Genomic DNA, 17,500 nt, shown 5'->3' with positions numbered 1-17,500 from the left:
GCGCTGAAGGTAAGACAGAAGTCCTTTCGACTATTGCCAATCTTGAGCTTTCCCACACATATATTAAACTACTTCTCACTGAGCGGCTTAGACTCTCAGATGTTGCCTTCACTGCTTTCGATAAGTATAGCACAGACGACACTGACAACAAAACTGATGGGCTTCCCAATACTGACACATTCCAGCTTACTATCAACGCCGAAGGAGTCCTTCTTGAAAAACTGCTGGAAACGGCTCCATGGGACCTTACGGAAGTTGATTTCTCCAACACAAGAGATGCTAAAGATACTTCAGCTGTGGTTTTATCTACCGCAAGAGACGAGCTCACAGCCACAGTCGATTCCCTGCTCAAAACATAGCTACTTGTACCAATTATCGATGTTAACAATACTCCAGGAGATGACAGGTTCACCGATGACAATGCAGGTGATAAGGCTGTACTCTTAACCGTGGGTAATCCAATGCTAACGGAAGCAGATGACAAAGTACTTCTCACCACGCTTCTCGAAACACTTGATTTGCGTATGGAGACTGAAGATGCAGCTAACAAAGATGAATCTCTTTCCAACACAGAAAATGTCTGATCTGTTTCTACACTTGACATTCCTGACACAGCCGAGTAATCGCTAGTTAGGGAGCTTCTCAAAGAAAATGATCCGGACACCAAAGCTGACGATGATTCCAGCACCGAGGATTTTGACTGCAATACTGATTGACTTGGATCTAGTGACACACTAGGCCTTCCTGCAAACGATGACAAAGTACTTCCTGCCAGGCTCCTTGAAACAACTATTTGTGACACCGTTCCAGAAGAGGATACTGAAGACAACTTCGATGTAGTCTCAAATACCGGGAGAGATGGCCTTGCTGACAAAGATGATGAAATACTATCGACCAAACTCGTTGAAACAATACTTAAACTCGATACTACCACAGAAGACAGAGAATACGAAACGGATGTGCTATCGATTATTGTTTTTCTGGATGTCACTGCCACGGATGTCGGGCCACTTTGCACTGGGCTACTTGAAACAGTTAATGCGGATATGACTTGTGAGGATGTAACTAACGAAGACGGCACTGAAGGTAAGACAGAAGTCCTTTCGACTATTGCCAATCTCGAGCTTTCCGACACATATATTAAACTATTTGTCACTGAGCGGCTTAGACTCTCAGATGTTGCCTTCACTGCTTTAGATGAGTATAGCACCATAGACACTGACAACAAAACTGATGGGCTTGCCATTACTGACACATTCGAGCGTATAATTAACGCCGAAGGAGTCCTTCTTGAAAAACTGCTGGAAACGGCTCCATGGGACACTACGGAAGACGTTTGCACCAACACAAGAGATGCTAAAGATACTTCAGCTGTGGTTTCATATACCGCAAGAGACGAGCTCACAGCCACAGCCGATTCCCTGCTCAAAACATAGCTACTTGTACCAATTATCGATGTTAGCAATACTCCAGGAGATGACAGGTTCACCGATGACACTTCAGGTGATAAGGCTGTACTCTTAACCGTTGGTAATCCAATGCTAACGGAAGCAGATAACAAAGTACTTTTCACCACGCTTCTCGAAACACTTGATTTGTGTATGGAGACTGAAGATGCAGCTAACAAAGATGAATCTCTTTCCAACACAGAAAATGTCTGATCTGTTTCTACACTTGACATTCCTGACACAGCCGAGTAATCGCTAATTAGAGAGCTTCTGAAAGAAAATGATCCGGACACCAAAGCTGACGATGATTCCAGCACCGAGGATTTTGACTGCAATACTGATTGACTTGGATCTAGTGACACACTACGCCTTCCTGCAAACGATGACAAAGTACTTCCTGCCAGGCTGCTTGAAACAACTATTTGTGACACCGTTCCAGAAGAGGACACTGAAGACAACTTCGACGTAGTGTCAAATACTGGGAGAGACGGCCTTACTGTCAAAGATGAGGAACTACTATTGACCAAACTCCTTGAAACAATACTTAAACTCGATACTACCACAGAAGACAGAGAAGACGAAATGGATGTGCTATCGATTATTGTTTTTCTGGATGTCACTGCCACGGATGTCGGGCCACTTTGCACTAGGCTACTTGAAACAGTTAATGTGGATATGACTTGTGAGGATGTAACTAGCGAAGATGGCGCTAAAGGTAAGACAGAAGTCCTTTTGACTATTGCCAATCTCGAGCTTTCCGACACATATATTAAATTACTTCTCACTGAGCGGCTTACACTCTCAGATGTTGCCTTCACTGCTTTAGATGAGTGTAACACAGACGACACTGACAACAAAACTGATGGGCTTGCCATTACTGACACATTCGAGCTTACTATCAACACCGAAGGAGTCCTTCTTGAAAAACTGCTGGAAACGGCTCCATGGGACACTACGGAAGTTGATTTCACCAACACAAGAGATGCAGAAGATACTTCAGCTGTTATTTCATCTACCGCAAGAGACGAGCTCACAGCCACAGCCGATTCCCTGCTTAAAACATAGCTACTTGTACCAATTATCGATGTTAACAATACTCCAGGAGATGACAGGTTTACCGATGACACTGCAGGTGATAAGGCTGTACTCTTAACCGTGGGTAATCCAATGCTCACGGAAACAGATGACAAAGTACTTCTCACCACGCTTCTCGAAACACTTGATTTCCGTATGGAGACTGAAGATGCAGATAACAAAGATGAATCTCTTTCCAACACAGAAAATGTCTGATCTGTTTCTACACTTGACATTCCTGACACAGCCGAGTAATCGCTAGTTCGGGAGCTTCTCAAAGAAAATGATCCGGACACCAAAGCTGACGATGATTCCAGCACCGAGGTTTTTGACTGCAATACTGATTGACCTTGATCTAGTGACACACTAGGCCTTCCTGCAAACGATGACAAAGTACTTCCTGCCAGGCTGCTTGAAACAACTATTTGTGACACCGTTCCAGAAGAGGATACCGAAGACAACTTCGATGTAGTCTCAAATACAGGGAGAGATGGCCTTGCTGACAAGGATGATGAAAAACTATCGACCAAATTCGTTGAAACAGTACTTAAACTCGATACTACCACAGAAGACAGAGAATACGAAACGGATGTGCTATCGATTATTGTTTTTCTGGATATCACTGCTACGGATGTCGGGCCACTTTCTACTGGGCTACTTGAAACAGTTAATGTGGATATGACTTGTGAGGATGTAACTAGCGAAGATGGCGCTGAAGGTAAGACAGAAGTCCTTTCGACTGTTGCCAATCTCGAGCTTTCCGTCACATATATTAAACTATTTCTCACTGAGCGGCCTACACTCTCAGACGTTGCCTTCACCGCTTTAGATGAGTATAGCACAGACGACACTGACAACAAAACTGATGGGCTTTCAATTACTGACACATTCGAGCTTACTTTCAACACCGAAGGAGTCCTTCTTGAAAAACTGCTGGAAACGGCTCCATGGGACATTACGGAAGACGATTGCACCAACACAAGAGATGCTGAAGATACTTCAGCTGTGGTTTCATCTACTGCAAGAGACGAGCTCACAGCCACAGCCGATTCCCTGCTCAAAACATAGCTACTTGTACCAATTACCGATGTTAACAATACCCCAGGAGATGACAGGTTCACCGATGACACTGCAAGTGATAGGGCTGTACTCTTAACCGTGGATAGTCCAACGCTAACGGAAGCAGATGACAAAGTACTTCTCACCACGCTTCTCGAAACACTTGATTTCCGTATGGAGACTGAAGATGCAGCTAATAAAGATGAATCTCTTTCCAACACAGAAGTTGTTTGATGTGTTTCTACACTTGACATTCCTGACACAGCCGAGTAATCGCTAGTTAGAGAGCTTCTGAAAGAAAATGATCCGGACACCAAAGCTGACGATGATTCCAGCACCGAGGATTTTGACTGCAATACTGATTGACTTGGATCTAGTGACACACTAGGCCTTCCTGCAAACGATGACAAAGTACTTCCTGCCAGGCTCCTTGAAACAACTATTTGTGACACCGTTCCAGAAGAGGACACCGAAGACAACTTCGATGTAGTCTCAAATACCGGGAGAGATGGCCTTGCTGTCAAAGATGATGAACTACTGTTGACCAAGCTCCTTGAAACAATACTGAAACTCGATACTACCACAGGAGATGACTCTACCACAGAGGACAGAGAAGGCGAAATGGATGTAAAATCGATTATTCCCCTTCTGGATGTCACTGCCACGGATGTTGGGCTACTTTCTACTGGGCTACTTGAAACAGTTAATGTGGATATGACTTGTGAGGATGTAACTAGAAAAGATGGCGCTGAAGGTAAGACAGAAGACCTTTCGACTATTGCCAATCTCGAGCTTTCCGACACATATATTAAACTACTTGTCACTGAGCGGCTTAGACTCTCAGATGTTGCCTTCACTGCTTTAGATGAGTATAGCACAGACGAGACTGACAACAAAACTGATGGGCTTGCCATTACTGACACATTCGAGCTTACTATCAACAACGAAGGAGTCCTTCTTGAAAAACTGCTGGAAACGGCTCCATGGGACACTATGGAAGACGATTGCACCAACACAAGAGAGGCTGAAGATACTTTGGCTCTGGTTTGATGTACTGCAAGACGCGATCTCCCAGCCACAACTGATTCCCTGATTAACAGATAGCTACTTGTACCAATTATTGATGTTAAGGATACTCCAGGAGATGACAGGTTTACCGATGACACTGCAGGTGATAGGGATGTACTGTTAACCGTGGATAATCCAACGCTAACGGAAGCAGATGACGAAGTACTTCTCACCACGCTTCTCGAAACACTTGATTTCCGTATGGAGACTGAAGATGCAGCTAACAAAGATGAATCTCTTTCCAACACAGAAAATGTCTGATCTGTTTCTACACTTGACATTCCTGACACAGCCGAGTAATCGCTAGTTAGGGAGCTTCTCAAAGAAAATGATCCGGACACCAAAGCTGACGATGATTCCAGCACCGAGGATTTTGACTGCAATACTGATTGACTTGGATCTAGTGACACACTAGGCCTTCCTGCAAACGATGACAAAGTACTTCCTGCCAGGCTGCTTAAAACAACTATTTTTGACACCGTTCTAGAAAAGGACACTGAAGACGACTTCGATGTAGTCTCAAATACTGGGAGAGACGGCCTTATTGTCAAAGATGATGAAATACTATCGACCAAACTCGTTGAAACAATACTTAAACGCGATACTACTACAGAAGACAGAGAATACGAAACGGATGTGCTATCGATTATTCCCCTTCTGGATGTCACTGCCACGGATGTCGGGCTACTTTCTACTGGGCTACTTGAAACAGTTAATGTGGATATGACTTCTGAGGATGTAACTAGAAAAGATGGCGCTGAAGGTAAGACAGAAGACCTTTCGACTATTGCCAATCTCGAGCTTTCCGACACATATATTAAACTACTTGTCACTGAGCGGCTTAGACTCTCAGATGTTGCCTTCACTGCTTTAGATGAGTATAGCACAGACGAGACTGACAACAAAACTGATGGGCTTGCCATTACTGACACATTCGAGCTTACTATCAACAACGAAGGAGTCCTTCTTGAAAAACTGCTGGAAACGGCTCCATGGGACACTATGGAAGACGATTGCACCAACACAAGAGAGGCTGAAGATACTTTGGCTCTGGTTTGATGTACTGCAAGACGCGATCTCCCAGCCACAACTGATTCCCTGATTAACAGATAGCTACTTGTACCAATTATTGATGTTAAGGATACTCCAGGAGATGACAGGTTTACCGATGACACTGCAGGTGATAGGGATGTACTGTTAACCGTGGATAATCCAACGCTAACGGAAGCAGATGACGAAGTACTTCTCACCACGCTTCTCGAAACACTTGATTTCCGTATGGAGACTGAAGATGCAGCTAACAAAGATGAATCTCTTTCCAACACAGAAAATGTCTGATCTGTTTCTACACTTGACATTCCTGACACAGCCGAGTAATCGCTAGTTAGGGAGCTTCTCAAAGAAAATGATCCGGACACCAAAGCTGACGATGATTCCAGCACCGAGGATTTTGACTGCAATACTGATTGACTTGGATCTAGTGACACACTAGGCCTTCCTGCAAACGATGACAAAGTACTTCCTGCCAGGCTGCTTAAAACAACTATTTTTGACACCGTTCTAGAAAAGGGCACTGAAGACGACTTCGATGTAGTCTCAAATACTGGGAGAGACGGCCTTATTGTCAAAGATGATGAAATACTATCGACCAAACTCGTTGAAACAATACTTAAACGCGATACTACTACAGAAGACAGAGAATACGAAACGGATGTGCTATCGATTATTGTTTTTCTGGATGTCACTGCCACGGATGTCGGGCCACTTTCCACTGGGCTACTTGAAACAGTTAATGTGGATATGACTTCTGAGGATGTAACTAGTGAAGATGGCGCTGAAGGTAAGACAGAAGTCCTTTCGACTATTGCCAATCTCGAGCTTTCCGACACATATATGAAACCACTTTTCCCTGAGTGGCTTAGACTCTCAGATGTTGCCTTCACTGCTTTAGATGAGTATAGCACAGACGAGACTGACAACAAAACTGATGGGCTTGCAATTACTGACACATTCGAGCTTACTATCAACAACGAAGGAGTCCTTCTTGAAAAACTGCTGGAAACGGCTCCATGGGACACTATGGAAGACGATTGCACCAACACAAGAGAGGCTGAAGATACTTTGGCTCTGGTTTGATGTACTGCAAGAGGCGATCTCCCAGCCACAACTGATTTTCTGATTAACAGATAGCTACTTGTACCAATTATTGATGTTAAGGATACTCCAGGAGATGACAGGTTTACCGATGACACTTCAGGTGATAAGGTTGTACTCTCAACAGTGGATAGCCCGACGCTAACGAGCGCAGATGAGGAAGTACTTCTCACCACGCGTCTTTTTGTGGGGAAGTCTGTTGATGAACGGGAAGAGTGTTCAGTAGGTCTTATACGTGATTCTGATTTGGAACCGTTTTCGTGAGGAACAGTGATTGAAGATTTCGTTACGCCTGAATTTGCATCTAAGACTGCTGTTTCTTCCAACGTTGTTTTGAGCATCTGAAAGCCAGTGGTGGATCCTAGCTGCAAGTCTGAGGTTCCACGAACCGTGCTTGGGAAGCCAAGGATGAGTATTCCCTTCCATAAAAAGCAAAGCAAGGAACATTGGAAAACCGGCCAGAGCTCTAAAAAGTAAAGTAAAAATTGTATCGGCTTTCCTGATGTTTGCACTTTCTTTTTCCAGTTGATCCTTTTTTTTTGGTAAAGAACTGGAACGCGCATTGTATAGGCGCCTTTTGTGGTTAAAGAAGTTAATAAATAATTACTTAATTGACCACTCCCTACGGGGGCTTTTCATGGTTAACGAAACAACAGAACAGGACAACTTTTAAAAATCCCAACTGGCCTGAGGCAAACCTGGGGTCAATTTAATAAAACTTTTACACGTGTAATTTACAATTGTAGCCATTGTTTTAGAGTCTGAGAACAATAGCTACACTTGTAAATTACACGTGTAAAAGTTTTATTTAATTGACCCCAGTTGTCCTTTTACAAGCGCAGCCTAGAGGGTGAGCCAGATATTACCAGGAAAAACTTCAGCTAGTGGTCAGATTGGGTCTGGAGGCCGAGAACTCCGAATTCTAAGTCAAGCGCCCAAACCATGCGGCCACGCCGCCTCCTGCGTCTCAAGTCTCAAGATATGCTATTAAATCAGACTCGAACTGATGACCTCTGTGATACCTGAACAATGCTCTGTGAACGGAGCTGTGTTGCTACACCTGTTTGAAAGCAGGTAAATGACCGCGGCCTCATCCTCACCTCCCGCGAAACCGCGTTGATAGGCATGAAACGTTAGGAAATTACCCTCAAATAGCGGTCATAAGGCTTCCAAATTTTCTAACAGGAAGCTTAAAATTTGGAATAAACAGTTTCATCGTTTAGGGAAGTTCAAGCGAATTTTATGGACCTGGATAAAGCATAGAAAAATCCAGAAGATGGCGCAGCATCACTTTATGGTGTAAAATTACGCCAACAATGATTCAAAAGCATAACATGCGAAGTTGCAAATATAACTAAAATCTAAAATTTAAATAAACAACACGTTAGTATTAATAAACAAAACGATTTGGCGGTTTCAGTTAAGTCTTAAGAAAAAACGCCCTAGTCAGACTTACGATTAATTTAAAGATATTCCTGGAAGTAAAATAAAGTTAAGAGATAGGATTGTGTTGTAAGGAAGGCTACTTTAAGTCGCGCTCAAGAGGAGAGGTGGCCGAAAGATCCTTCGCACAATTTACTTTGTGAAGTAGTATAAACGCTTTATATATCGGCTCCCTTATACAAATTTACTTTTCAAGTCAGTCTCCCATTTTGCCAACAGCTTATATGTGTATGAACGCTTGACTTTTAGACTCCCCTACAAGATGTGAGGATTTCAAACTCTAAGGGTTGGCATGAACACAATGCAAATTCAAACAAACATTAAGAAGTCACGGCTTCTTCGTGGGGAACATAGGCACAGTAGATGACGGTGTTCGTACAAAAGCAAGCAAACACAATGACATAACGAATGCCTATGGTTAGTCCACCGAAAAAGCAATAAAAGTGGCCATATTGTGAATAACAGCTCTTAACTTTCGTGGTACAACTTAACAACCGGCTCAAAATTTTGTAGTGCCGTTTCATCCGAAAGATTTTTTTACTTTCGACGTGTTTGGCATAATTAATACGCGGTGATTTTAACAGGTGGGAGGGAGACAAAACACAATTTTTAACCAAATGCTGGTATCATTAAGAAACTGTAGACTACGTCGTATCGCGTTGATGAAACGAAACGTTGGTTTTCTTACCTCGTTTTGTACATTTCTGCATCCTGGAGGCCCTCATCTTGGCTTTTGAGACTTCACTAAAACGATCAGACCTCCCGGTTGCTCGATAAGTTAAGATTTTCAACAACTTGCAAAAATGTAGGACGCTGTAAACGGTCGCGAAGGGACCCAAAGGTTGTTCCACTCAAAATCCTAACTGGTCGTTTACATCACATTTGTGATATCTATTTGCAGGTTGACCCAGGCAAAGAGCGCAACTATTGCTACTAACAGTGCGGCGCCCAAGCTGCCGATTGCTCTTGCTTCTGGATTTCTCTCTGGATACTAATTGTCGCACTTAATGCGTTGTTCCGAAAAACTGTCGTCTCAGATGAGTCCTGTTTGAACCATTCGGGCAAAAAAAACATAGGATACGAAGTTTCGCAAAGTACGATAACACCAATTCAAACAAACACAAGCACTCAGTTGAGTCGTCTGTGCTGTCTATCGTTTTGACGTCTTGGCAAGCAACATTTCATTAACTGAAACGAACAAAGGTGTAACCTATGCGAGCGGACATTTTGTGTGGGGCGCAAACTCCCATTCATGCGGCCTTTTCAAGTTGAGAAAAAAAGCTAAAAGCCCTTCTCGCTTTAAAAAAATTTACAGGGAAAAATTAACCGCAAACTTGGATCGACACGGCAAGCAAGCAAGCAAACCAAACAAATCCATAGAACTGTCAAGACATCATTTTCACAAACACTTTCAGGTGACAGGTGAAAAGCGCTTGTTTAATGATAGACACATTTTGGCGGATTAGTTTCGAAAGTGCTTGGTTGGGTTGCATATAATTAAGTCAGTTAAGTATTATAAAGGACACAAGAAAACTTTCCTTTTTTCACCGGCCAGTTTAACCAGGAAAGGCAATTTTAAGTTTATCAGCTCTTACTTCTAACCGGTCTGAACATGAAAAATAGCATTTTTAGCGTGATAGCCTATCAAAAACACAATCCAAAACTCCTTGGTTTTCGTCCCCAAGAATATAAGCAAAAGCGTCCCAATGATTAGTTACAAGAAGAAGTCGGGATTTTTTTTCCGAAACAAGCTTGCCGCCTGTCCTTACAGAGCAATAAATCCTTTTATTATTAAAATATTGCAATAGGCAAAGTTGGTTCCCCACACTAATTGCAAATATTGTTTTTTCAATATCTTTACGCAAACCGTCAATTCACACAACAGAGTTGACACGTACTGACAAAATAAAATAACGCAAGGACAGACAAAATTGGAGTTTACACAGCTGAAAGGACAGCTATGGACACAACCATAAAAAAACAGAATCCTTTCATGCCTCGTCGGATTTCGCAAAGCCAAAGTGTAGCTGCAGCCAACTTGGCTGCCGACACCAAGGTTAGATTGGGATATTTGTTTCCTCGCGTAAGGCAGCCTTAGCGCGTGCTTCTCGAAGGAAGCAGTCGTTGCGCGCGTGATGAAGGGAAAGGGACGGCTCTAAGTCTGTCACAAGTGTTCAATTGCAACACTTGGTTACTTTCGCAGTTTTTTTCGCGAAGAAAAAGGGTCTCCATGAATATCATACGCTGTCATTTTATTTCAAACTTACATACATAAATCTCCAAAGACTACTGGTTTATAACAATGTCAAAGAGGGACCCCCAGACGTCAAGTTTTGTGGCCTCTTCACCCTTCCTAGTCTCATTTCTAGCTCACCACAAGTCAATATCCGGACTGCGTAACTGAAGCAGGTCCTCTCACCAAACATGTAAACACGATTGCAGTTTTCGTTTGCGGCCGGGTCTAGCGAGTGCAATTCTCCGCCTAAAATTTCTAGGCGGCCATCTGTACTCCTTTCTCGATTCCTTCTGAAGAAGGTAGCTTGCCCTAAATGGCACTAAATTACTTAATACACCTTGAGAAATGGATCTTGTTAAAAAAGGGAATTCCGAAGATAGTGCTCTCGATGAGCAGCCCCTCAGAACCGAATAGAATAAGGAAAGCATATCAGAGCCAATATAATACTTTTCCTGATTGGATAACGGGAAACGGAGACCCTTCGCGTTTCCTTCGGAGATCCTCCGAAGCCAGCAGCACTGGTTCCCCGGATGGGGTATTTACTTGGTATTGGTGAACTGTCTGAAGCACAAAGATGCATTGGTACCGCCGAAACCAAACGAGTTTGTTAGCGCCGTTCTCGGCTCTGGTGCATTAAGTTGCTGGGATCGTAGTGGCACGTAATTCAAGTCAAACTCTTCTTCTGAATCCACGCCATGCAAGTTCAATGTGGGAGGAACTAAACCCTGTAAGAAAGGACCACGACCATCATCTTTACCATTGACGATCATGATTATCAGACACCGCTTAACAGCGCGTTTGCAAAAACGAGTCTTCTTAAATGCGTTTCACAACGATGTACAAAAATCAAAAGCTAGGGCCGGTTACTCACTGAAAACGGTGAGTAGGTTCTTCATGGTCCAGTATTTTGAGACCGCACCTAAAGCTTACCGTCTTTAACTAAAATGGCTACCAAGGATAACCACTTGAACACGTGGTTTACACTTTCTCCTAAGTTAAACCCTTAAGTGTCTGATCAGGCCGAATTTCAACCACCGAAAGGTGGTCCGATGTACTAATAGCCGAACTAACAGGTCTGCAAAGTTCTTTTGATTTCGGGACTGTATAAACTTTGTTTTCACCCAAAACATTTAAACCAAGCGATCATCACAAATATTGTACCAAAAGCAAACCTGGAAGGTACCAAAGTGGAGTTACGGAACGTACCTCCGCGACGCTTAGGACGGAAAATATGGCTTCCACTGCACCTGCGGCACCAAGCAAATGACCGGTAGCTCCTGAAAACAAATACATTGTAATTCAACGTGTTCTCTTTGGTTCAGTTCAAAAGCTGTGAAGATGACTTAAAACAGTGAATTCGATTCGGCTTATGTAAGGCACAGCGTCTAAACAGGACCTATATAACGGAGCGGTTTCGGGACTTATTTCTCCTGAGTATTCTAAAAACGCAACACCGTAAAAAGTGCGTTTCATGATAATGACAAAGAACCATTTGGCCAACGCCAAGGCAATGAATTTTTGTTAGCATTTGATTTGCTCCATGTTTCAAGTTATTTTGATTTGGAATACTCTGGTCTAAAATAAAGAAGCCATTATTTTCGAGAACGTCATTTCATCTCAAAGTATAAATCGTGTTAGAGAAATGATCAACTCGCTATCTCATGGATCGCTTCCTTGCGAGATAATTTTTACCTTTTGTAGATGATACCTGAACGTTTTTGGCGTGGCTCCCAAGCAATGTTTTTATCGCATTGTTTTCGCCAGCATCTCCTGTTAATCATAAACGTAACAAAGAAAAGAAATTTCCATTTTTTTTAGGTTCTATTTCATTAACTGTCTTTATAAGTAAGGGTTAGACAATGAACGAGAGTATGCTATGTGATGCACAGTTAGAAGGGATTTGAACCACCCTCCGTGATCTAGTCGGATGTTCTAACCACTGCGCGACTGGAGACTCTGGCGAGTAAGGGTGAAATGTGGGTATTGACTAGAACTGCATCAAGCAGCCACACGGTCAAATTTCAGATTACCACGTAAGAGGAAAGGAACTTTATTCAAGTGTCTAGTCTTCTCGCGCTGGAGCACTAATTGGGGACACTGTCAACTGGAATCAACAAATCAAATCAAATCAAATCAAATCAAATGTTGGTTTTTGAGGAGAAGGGAAAACCGGAGAACCGGAAGAAAAACTTCTCGGTGCAGGGTAGGGAACCAAGAAATTCAACTCACGTACATTTATGACGCCGAGTCTGGGAATACTATCACCACTGCGCCATCCCTGCACGTATGCCTGATGACTGCATCGCATCGTCACATTACGGCATATCGGCGATAACACCTCGATAACTGCATCACCCAGTCACACTAAGGCATATCAAGGATGTAACCAACCGACCCCCGAAGCGAGCAATGTAAGAAATACTACATGAAAGATTTTATGTATCAAATGGAAACTCGGAAAAATGTGAGCCCCAGATGGGATTTGAAGCGGCGACGATTTCTCAAATGTTCAATCTTACCAATGGGCGTAGATGTGGCGTGCGCGTTAATGTAATGGATGTCCTGTGGTACGAGTCTCGCATCCCTAAGAGCATTTTTCATAGCTAAATATGCTCCATACCCTCCCTCCGACGGGGCAGTGATATGAAAAGCGTCACCTGTAACAACAAAAAGAGGAAGCCGTATGATAATCAAAGGCTCCTTTTCACAGCTCTAAGAAGATGGCGCAAGGCATCGTACCGAAACACTCAAAAACTTAATAAAGACTTTACGAATACAACTGATACCTGAAAGTCCGTATCCAATAATTTCAGCGTAAATCTTGGCACCACGACTAACCGCATGTTCGTATTCCTGTAGAAAAACATTCAAACCAAAGTGTGAAGTGAAAACTCACTTGATGTGCACAAAGATGACTCATTTGGCATAATGCAGACGCTGCCTCAGTAAACTTTCTTTCCGCGTAAGAAAATCACTAACAGTGTTTCCCGCTTTAGATGTTTTTTGACCTGAACGCCTGCCTAAGCAACAGTTGTTTGTTTTTCTTCCTGCATTATGAAATAATTAAATAGCAATTGTCCTGCGTTTGGCACTGGTTAAGCGCTTTCCCGCGTTTGCCAACAGCAATTAGCACCGGACGAACATTTTCCCGCGCACTATGTCCCTCTTTTCCCTCTCTTGGCCCTGGATGAATATTTCCCGGTGCTTATAAACAACTGGACTAAGTCCTTCTCTTGGCACTGGATAAACACTTTCCCGCGCTCGCCACCTATTGGACAACTTCCCGTACTTTGCACCGGACAAATATTTTCCCGTGGTTATCAACGATTGCCGGTTGAACGGTTTCCCGCGCTTATATAGCATGGGCGATTCATTTTTCCGCTCTTGACACAAGGTGACAAAGTTGGCCAATTTCTGTTCGTAAAATGGCTTATTCTGCCTTCCGGCAGTGCTTGTAAAAATCGCTCCTTCCCCTCGAAGTTCTGCTCAAGTTCTGCGTCATCCTCCAAAGATTTTTCGGCCGTTTTGACTGTAAGTATTTTCTAAACTCTGGATGGAAGCTTGGGCCTAGCCCCATATGCCACTAGGATGCACAGGCAAATCACAATACCACTCCATTACATTGCACATGTATGTATTAAGTTCTCTTCTTTTTTTTTACTGCACGGCATCAGTGCTGTTGATTCCCTTCAAATTGAGCTAGAAAAAGCCCCCTTAAATATCTCTCATTCTTCTCGAGATTCTGCTGGCAAAATTTATGCAACTTTACCGAGTGACATTTTGCCATGCGCATAGCTCCGTTTAAGTAATTTACGTAACACGTCACCCACTCCTATTTCTGAACTGATTTTAATTAACATAAGAAATTGCTATCCATCTCCTTACAAGTTTTTGTCAACGTTAATTTACGCTACTCCCAAATAAATTTCATGTCTACTCGAAAACAAGTTCGTACCTCTAAAACCAGAATTCCAGCCCCTTCACCCATGACAAATCCTGATCTCTGACTGTCAAAGGGTCGTGATGCTTCTTGGGGATGGTCATTGAATTTTGTGGTCAGCGCACGCATTCTGTTCTCAAGAATAACAAGCACACACAGCAACATTATCTTCGTATTGCTTTTCATTGGTCATTGGTACAAGTGCTCACATAAAATTCATTCCTTGTGTTTAAGCACAAGATTGATATTCGAATCTTCCTTTGTCGCTGCCTCCTTCATTTTTCCCTTCACATTGATCAGGGCCTGAACAATCGATGAAAATCGATGATCGGACAATCAATCGATCAATCGATGGCAATCGATTACGTTAATTAATTGGCATCGATTGGCATCGGTCAACCGATGACCAATCGATAATCACACAAAAGTAGCCGCGAACTTCATCGAATGTCATCGATTGGCGTTCCTATTGGTAATCGATGAAAATCGATGTTATTTCATTGATAAATCTTGAGTATAGTCTATCCTTGTGGTAGAGTGCTCGATGCGTTTCGCAGAGCGTAGTATATTTGAAGGTTGAACTAATCAATAAAAAGTAAGCGATACTCTTCATTAAAGTCTGTCTGATGATCGCGTTAGCCTGAAACTCAAGAGTCACAGAAAAAGTCTTATTGATTAGTTCAACCTTCAAATATATGTCATTTTAATAAATTGATGTCAGTTTTTCATGCGTCTGTCCTGTTATTGATCATGAATTGCGTCATAACATTGTCAAAGTAGCTGTGGATCCACGAGGCGATAGCCGAGTGGATCCGCAGACTACTTTGACAATGTTATGGCGAAATTCATTGTCAATAACAGGAGAGAAGCATGAAAAACTGAAATCAATTTGTTTTTTACCATAACAAAAAGGCAGAGGGGTCAAAATTAAGTCGAAACACGAGAAGAAAGCGAGACAAAAATGCGAGAAACTTCAAGCTGACGCGAGCAATATCGCGTCATTATCGCGTAAATTATAAATTTATGTGTCTGTCCGCTTATTGACAATAAAAATTAGCCAACGAGCGCGCGAGAATTTTTGCAGTCATTGTAAAATAATTGATCGATTCTTATCGATTATCGATGACATTGATAATCGATAACAATCGATAATCACTAAGGTCCCGTCCACAAGTATCCGGATATTTTTGAATCCGCAACTTTTCTTCCCGGATTCAAAAATATTTCCATCCACACGTAGCGTATTCAAATCGAATTGGCCCGTCCACACGAATCCGAGACGTATCCGGATTCACTCTAGTGCTCAGGACTCCTCAAGGAAACAAGGGTAACAGAGCATGCGCCATGAAGCCCTCGGCAGCCATCTTGACAACTGATTCACGGTAAGGATCTGGGCTCGATCTTGTTACGTAATCCGGATGAAAAAAATATCCGGATTTGGCGTCCACACGGTTCCGGATTCATATCGGATTCAAAAATATCCACCCTGGAGAACGTATTTAAAACGTTTCGGATTCGCGAGCGAATTCGCCGGATACGTGTGGACGGAAGGCGTAGCCGGAAAGAAAAAGTTGCAGATTCAACCTAAACGATCAGGGACGTGCAAACGTCCTGATCCTTCCACTCTGATGACCGTATTTCGTATTTCCACTTTTCATTGTGTCCATTTTCCACTGTTAGTCACCCTCTGATTGTACTTATTTTTCTCCACATTTCACACTTTCTTCTCCCCCTAAGAGTACCCAACGAACCCCCACAAAGATGAATACAAACGTTACTTTTATTATTTCACATACTTGCAAAACCCCGCCATAGCAAGCGGCGATATGCACGCTTCAACTCCACCAGCGACCATCACATCGGCATCACCGTAGCGGATCATCCGAAAGGCATCCCCAATAGCATGCGCACCAGCTGCGCACGCAGTGCAGACTGCGTGATTTGGACCCTGATGAACAAACCAGGGATGGCAGAAAACATTTTTTCCACCGGAGGGGATTGAAAGGAAGTACCAGAGGTGGACAGGAGGTGAACAATTTGCGAATGCTTTTTCTGCAATTGCCTTGAGTCGTTTCCCTAAAATGGTACTGAATTTATTCTTGAGAGTAAGGGAGGGAGAAGATTAAGGGCCCCACTTCTCTGAATCCACTGTCCCTTACTTGCAATTTAATGCAATTAGGTCAGTTGCACAGGAGCCCATGAGTAAGAGTGTACAGCTCCGTGGGCATTTTTACAGACCGATCTATTTTAAGGCTATCTTATCCGCAAAAAAGGGTTCAGTGATTCTTTAATGTCAAGTTAGTCTCTTGTGATTGGTCATTAGGTTCCTGCGGGAGTCTGATTTATGGGAAGTTCATCTAAAAATTAAATCAGTCTGTGAAAACGCTGTGACAGGAATATAAGGCTGTTGTTTACCTTCTAGTCACGGGCTCCTGGGCCCGGTTGTTCAAAAGCCGATTAACTTAATCCAGGATTAGAGTAATAGTGCGGTCCGGTATGTCCGAAAAATCGCTCCCGTAGGACTTCTTTTCGCTGTTTTGCACTAATTGTGGGTCGAATAATAAAAATCCGATGGGGTTTAAATTTTCCGACCCCGTCTTCACGTTTCTGGGTACTTCAGGATTTAATTTATGTTAAGTTATGCTAATTAGATGCAACCAAAAAAAGGTTTGCGAATATCTTTGCTGTAACTCAAGATACATTGTCCAAACTTGAAACAAGGCTTGACCTTGACGAGGTACGTCGTATGAGTTAAATTTGTTTAAAAACGTAAGTCAATTTACGTTTGGCTTGACTGGCCGAAAAACACACTGCTGTCTCGTTCCAATTAGTGTTGTCCTGGGTTTCTCCTTTCTGACACAAACAGTCACGCCTCCTTGCAAAGTTCGCACCACTGTAAGTTGAACAACGTTGCATGGGTTGTTGAGTTGGCGTATTTACGTGTGATTGTCAAATGTGAAGTTTGTTAGGTGGCCACGGTAAGGCGCGTTGCACTGGAAAAAAAAACAGGAAAATAAAGAAAGTTCTGCATCTAACTGGACATCGCTCGTAATGGAAATCATTGGTTAGTTTACGTTT

The 17,500-nt window shown here is 42.8% G+C and overlaps 2 protein-coding genes across 4 annotated transcripts in view; both read right to left on the bottom strand.

Moving 5' to 3' along the window:
* Window positions 1-9,566, bottom strand: part of LOC137968895 (serine-rich adhesin for platelets-like) — an 11,301-nt gene extending 1,735 nt beyond the window's left edge. The window contains exons 1-2 of the mRNA XM_068815363.1: window positions 8,935-9,566; window positions 1-7,269 (exon numbers count right to left, since the gene is read on the bottom strand). The exon at window positions 1-7,269 is cut by the window's left edge and continues 1,735 nt beyond it. Of these exons, the coding sequence (XP_068671464.1) occupies window positions 1-7,269; window positions 8,935-8,971 (7,306 nt within the window). The 5' untranslated portion in view covers window positions 8,972-9,566. The remainder of the gene's footprint in view (window positions 7,270-8,934) is intronic.
* A 913-nt stretch (window positions 9,567-10,479) lies between these two features.
* The window catches only part of LOC138012683 (uncharacterized), a 17,606-nt gene continuing 10,585 nt past the window's right edge, over window positions 10,480-17,500 (bottom strand). For 2 of the 3 annotated variants that reach the window (XM_068859529.1, XM_068859527.1), the window contains exons 6-12: window positions 16,219-16,370; window positions 14,438-14,552; window positions 13,269-13,335; window positions 13,002-13,139; window positions 12,175-12,252; window positions 11,689-11,759; window positions 10,875-11,207 (exon numbers count right to left, since the gene is read on the bottom strand). In XM_068859529.1, coding sequence (XP_068715630.1) covers window positions 11,022-11,207; window positions 11,689-11,759; window positions 12,175-12,252; window positions 13,002-13,139; window positions 13,269-13,335; window positions 14,438-14,552; window positions 16,219-16,370 — 807 coding nt within the window. In that variant the 3' untranslated portion in view covers window positions 10,875-11,021. Of the gene's footprint in view, window positions 11,208-11,688; window positions 11,760-12,174; window positions 12,253-13,001; window positions 13,140-13,268; window positions 13,336-14,437; window positions 14,553-16,218; window positions 16,371-17,500 lie in introns of all 3 variants that reach the window. The other variant, XM_068859526.1, reaches the window with a different exon arrangement.

Source organism: Montipora foliosa, chromosome 8, assembly GCF_036669935.1.
Source record: "Montipora foliosa isolate CH-2021 chromosome 8, ASM3666993v2, whole genome shotgun sequence".
NCBI classification, from domain to species: Eukaryota; Metazoa; Cnidaria; class Anthozoa; order Scleractinia; family Acroporidae; genus Montipora; species Montipora foliosa.
The sequence above is the reverse complement of the archived record's forward strand: the minus strand, read 5'-3'. Positions and strand labels throughout refer to the sequence as shown.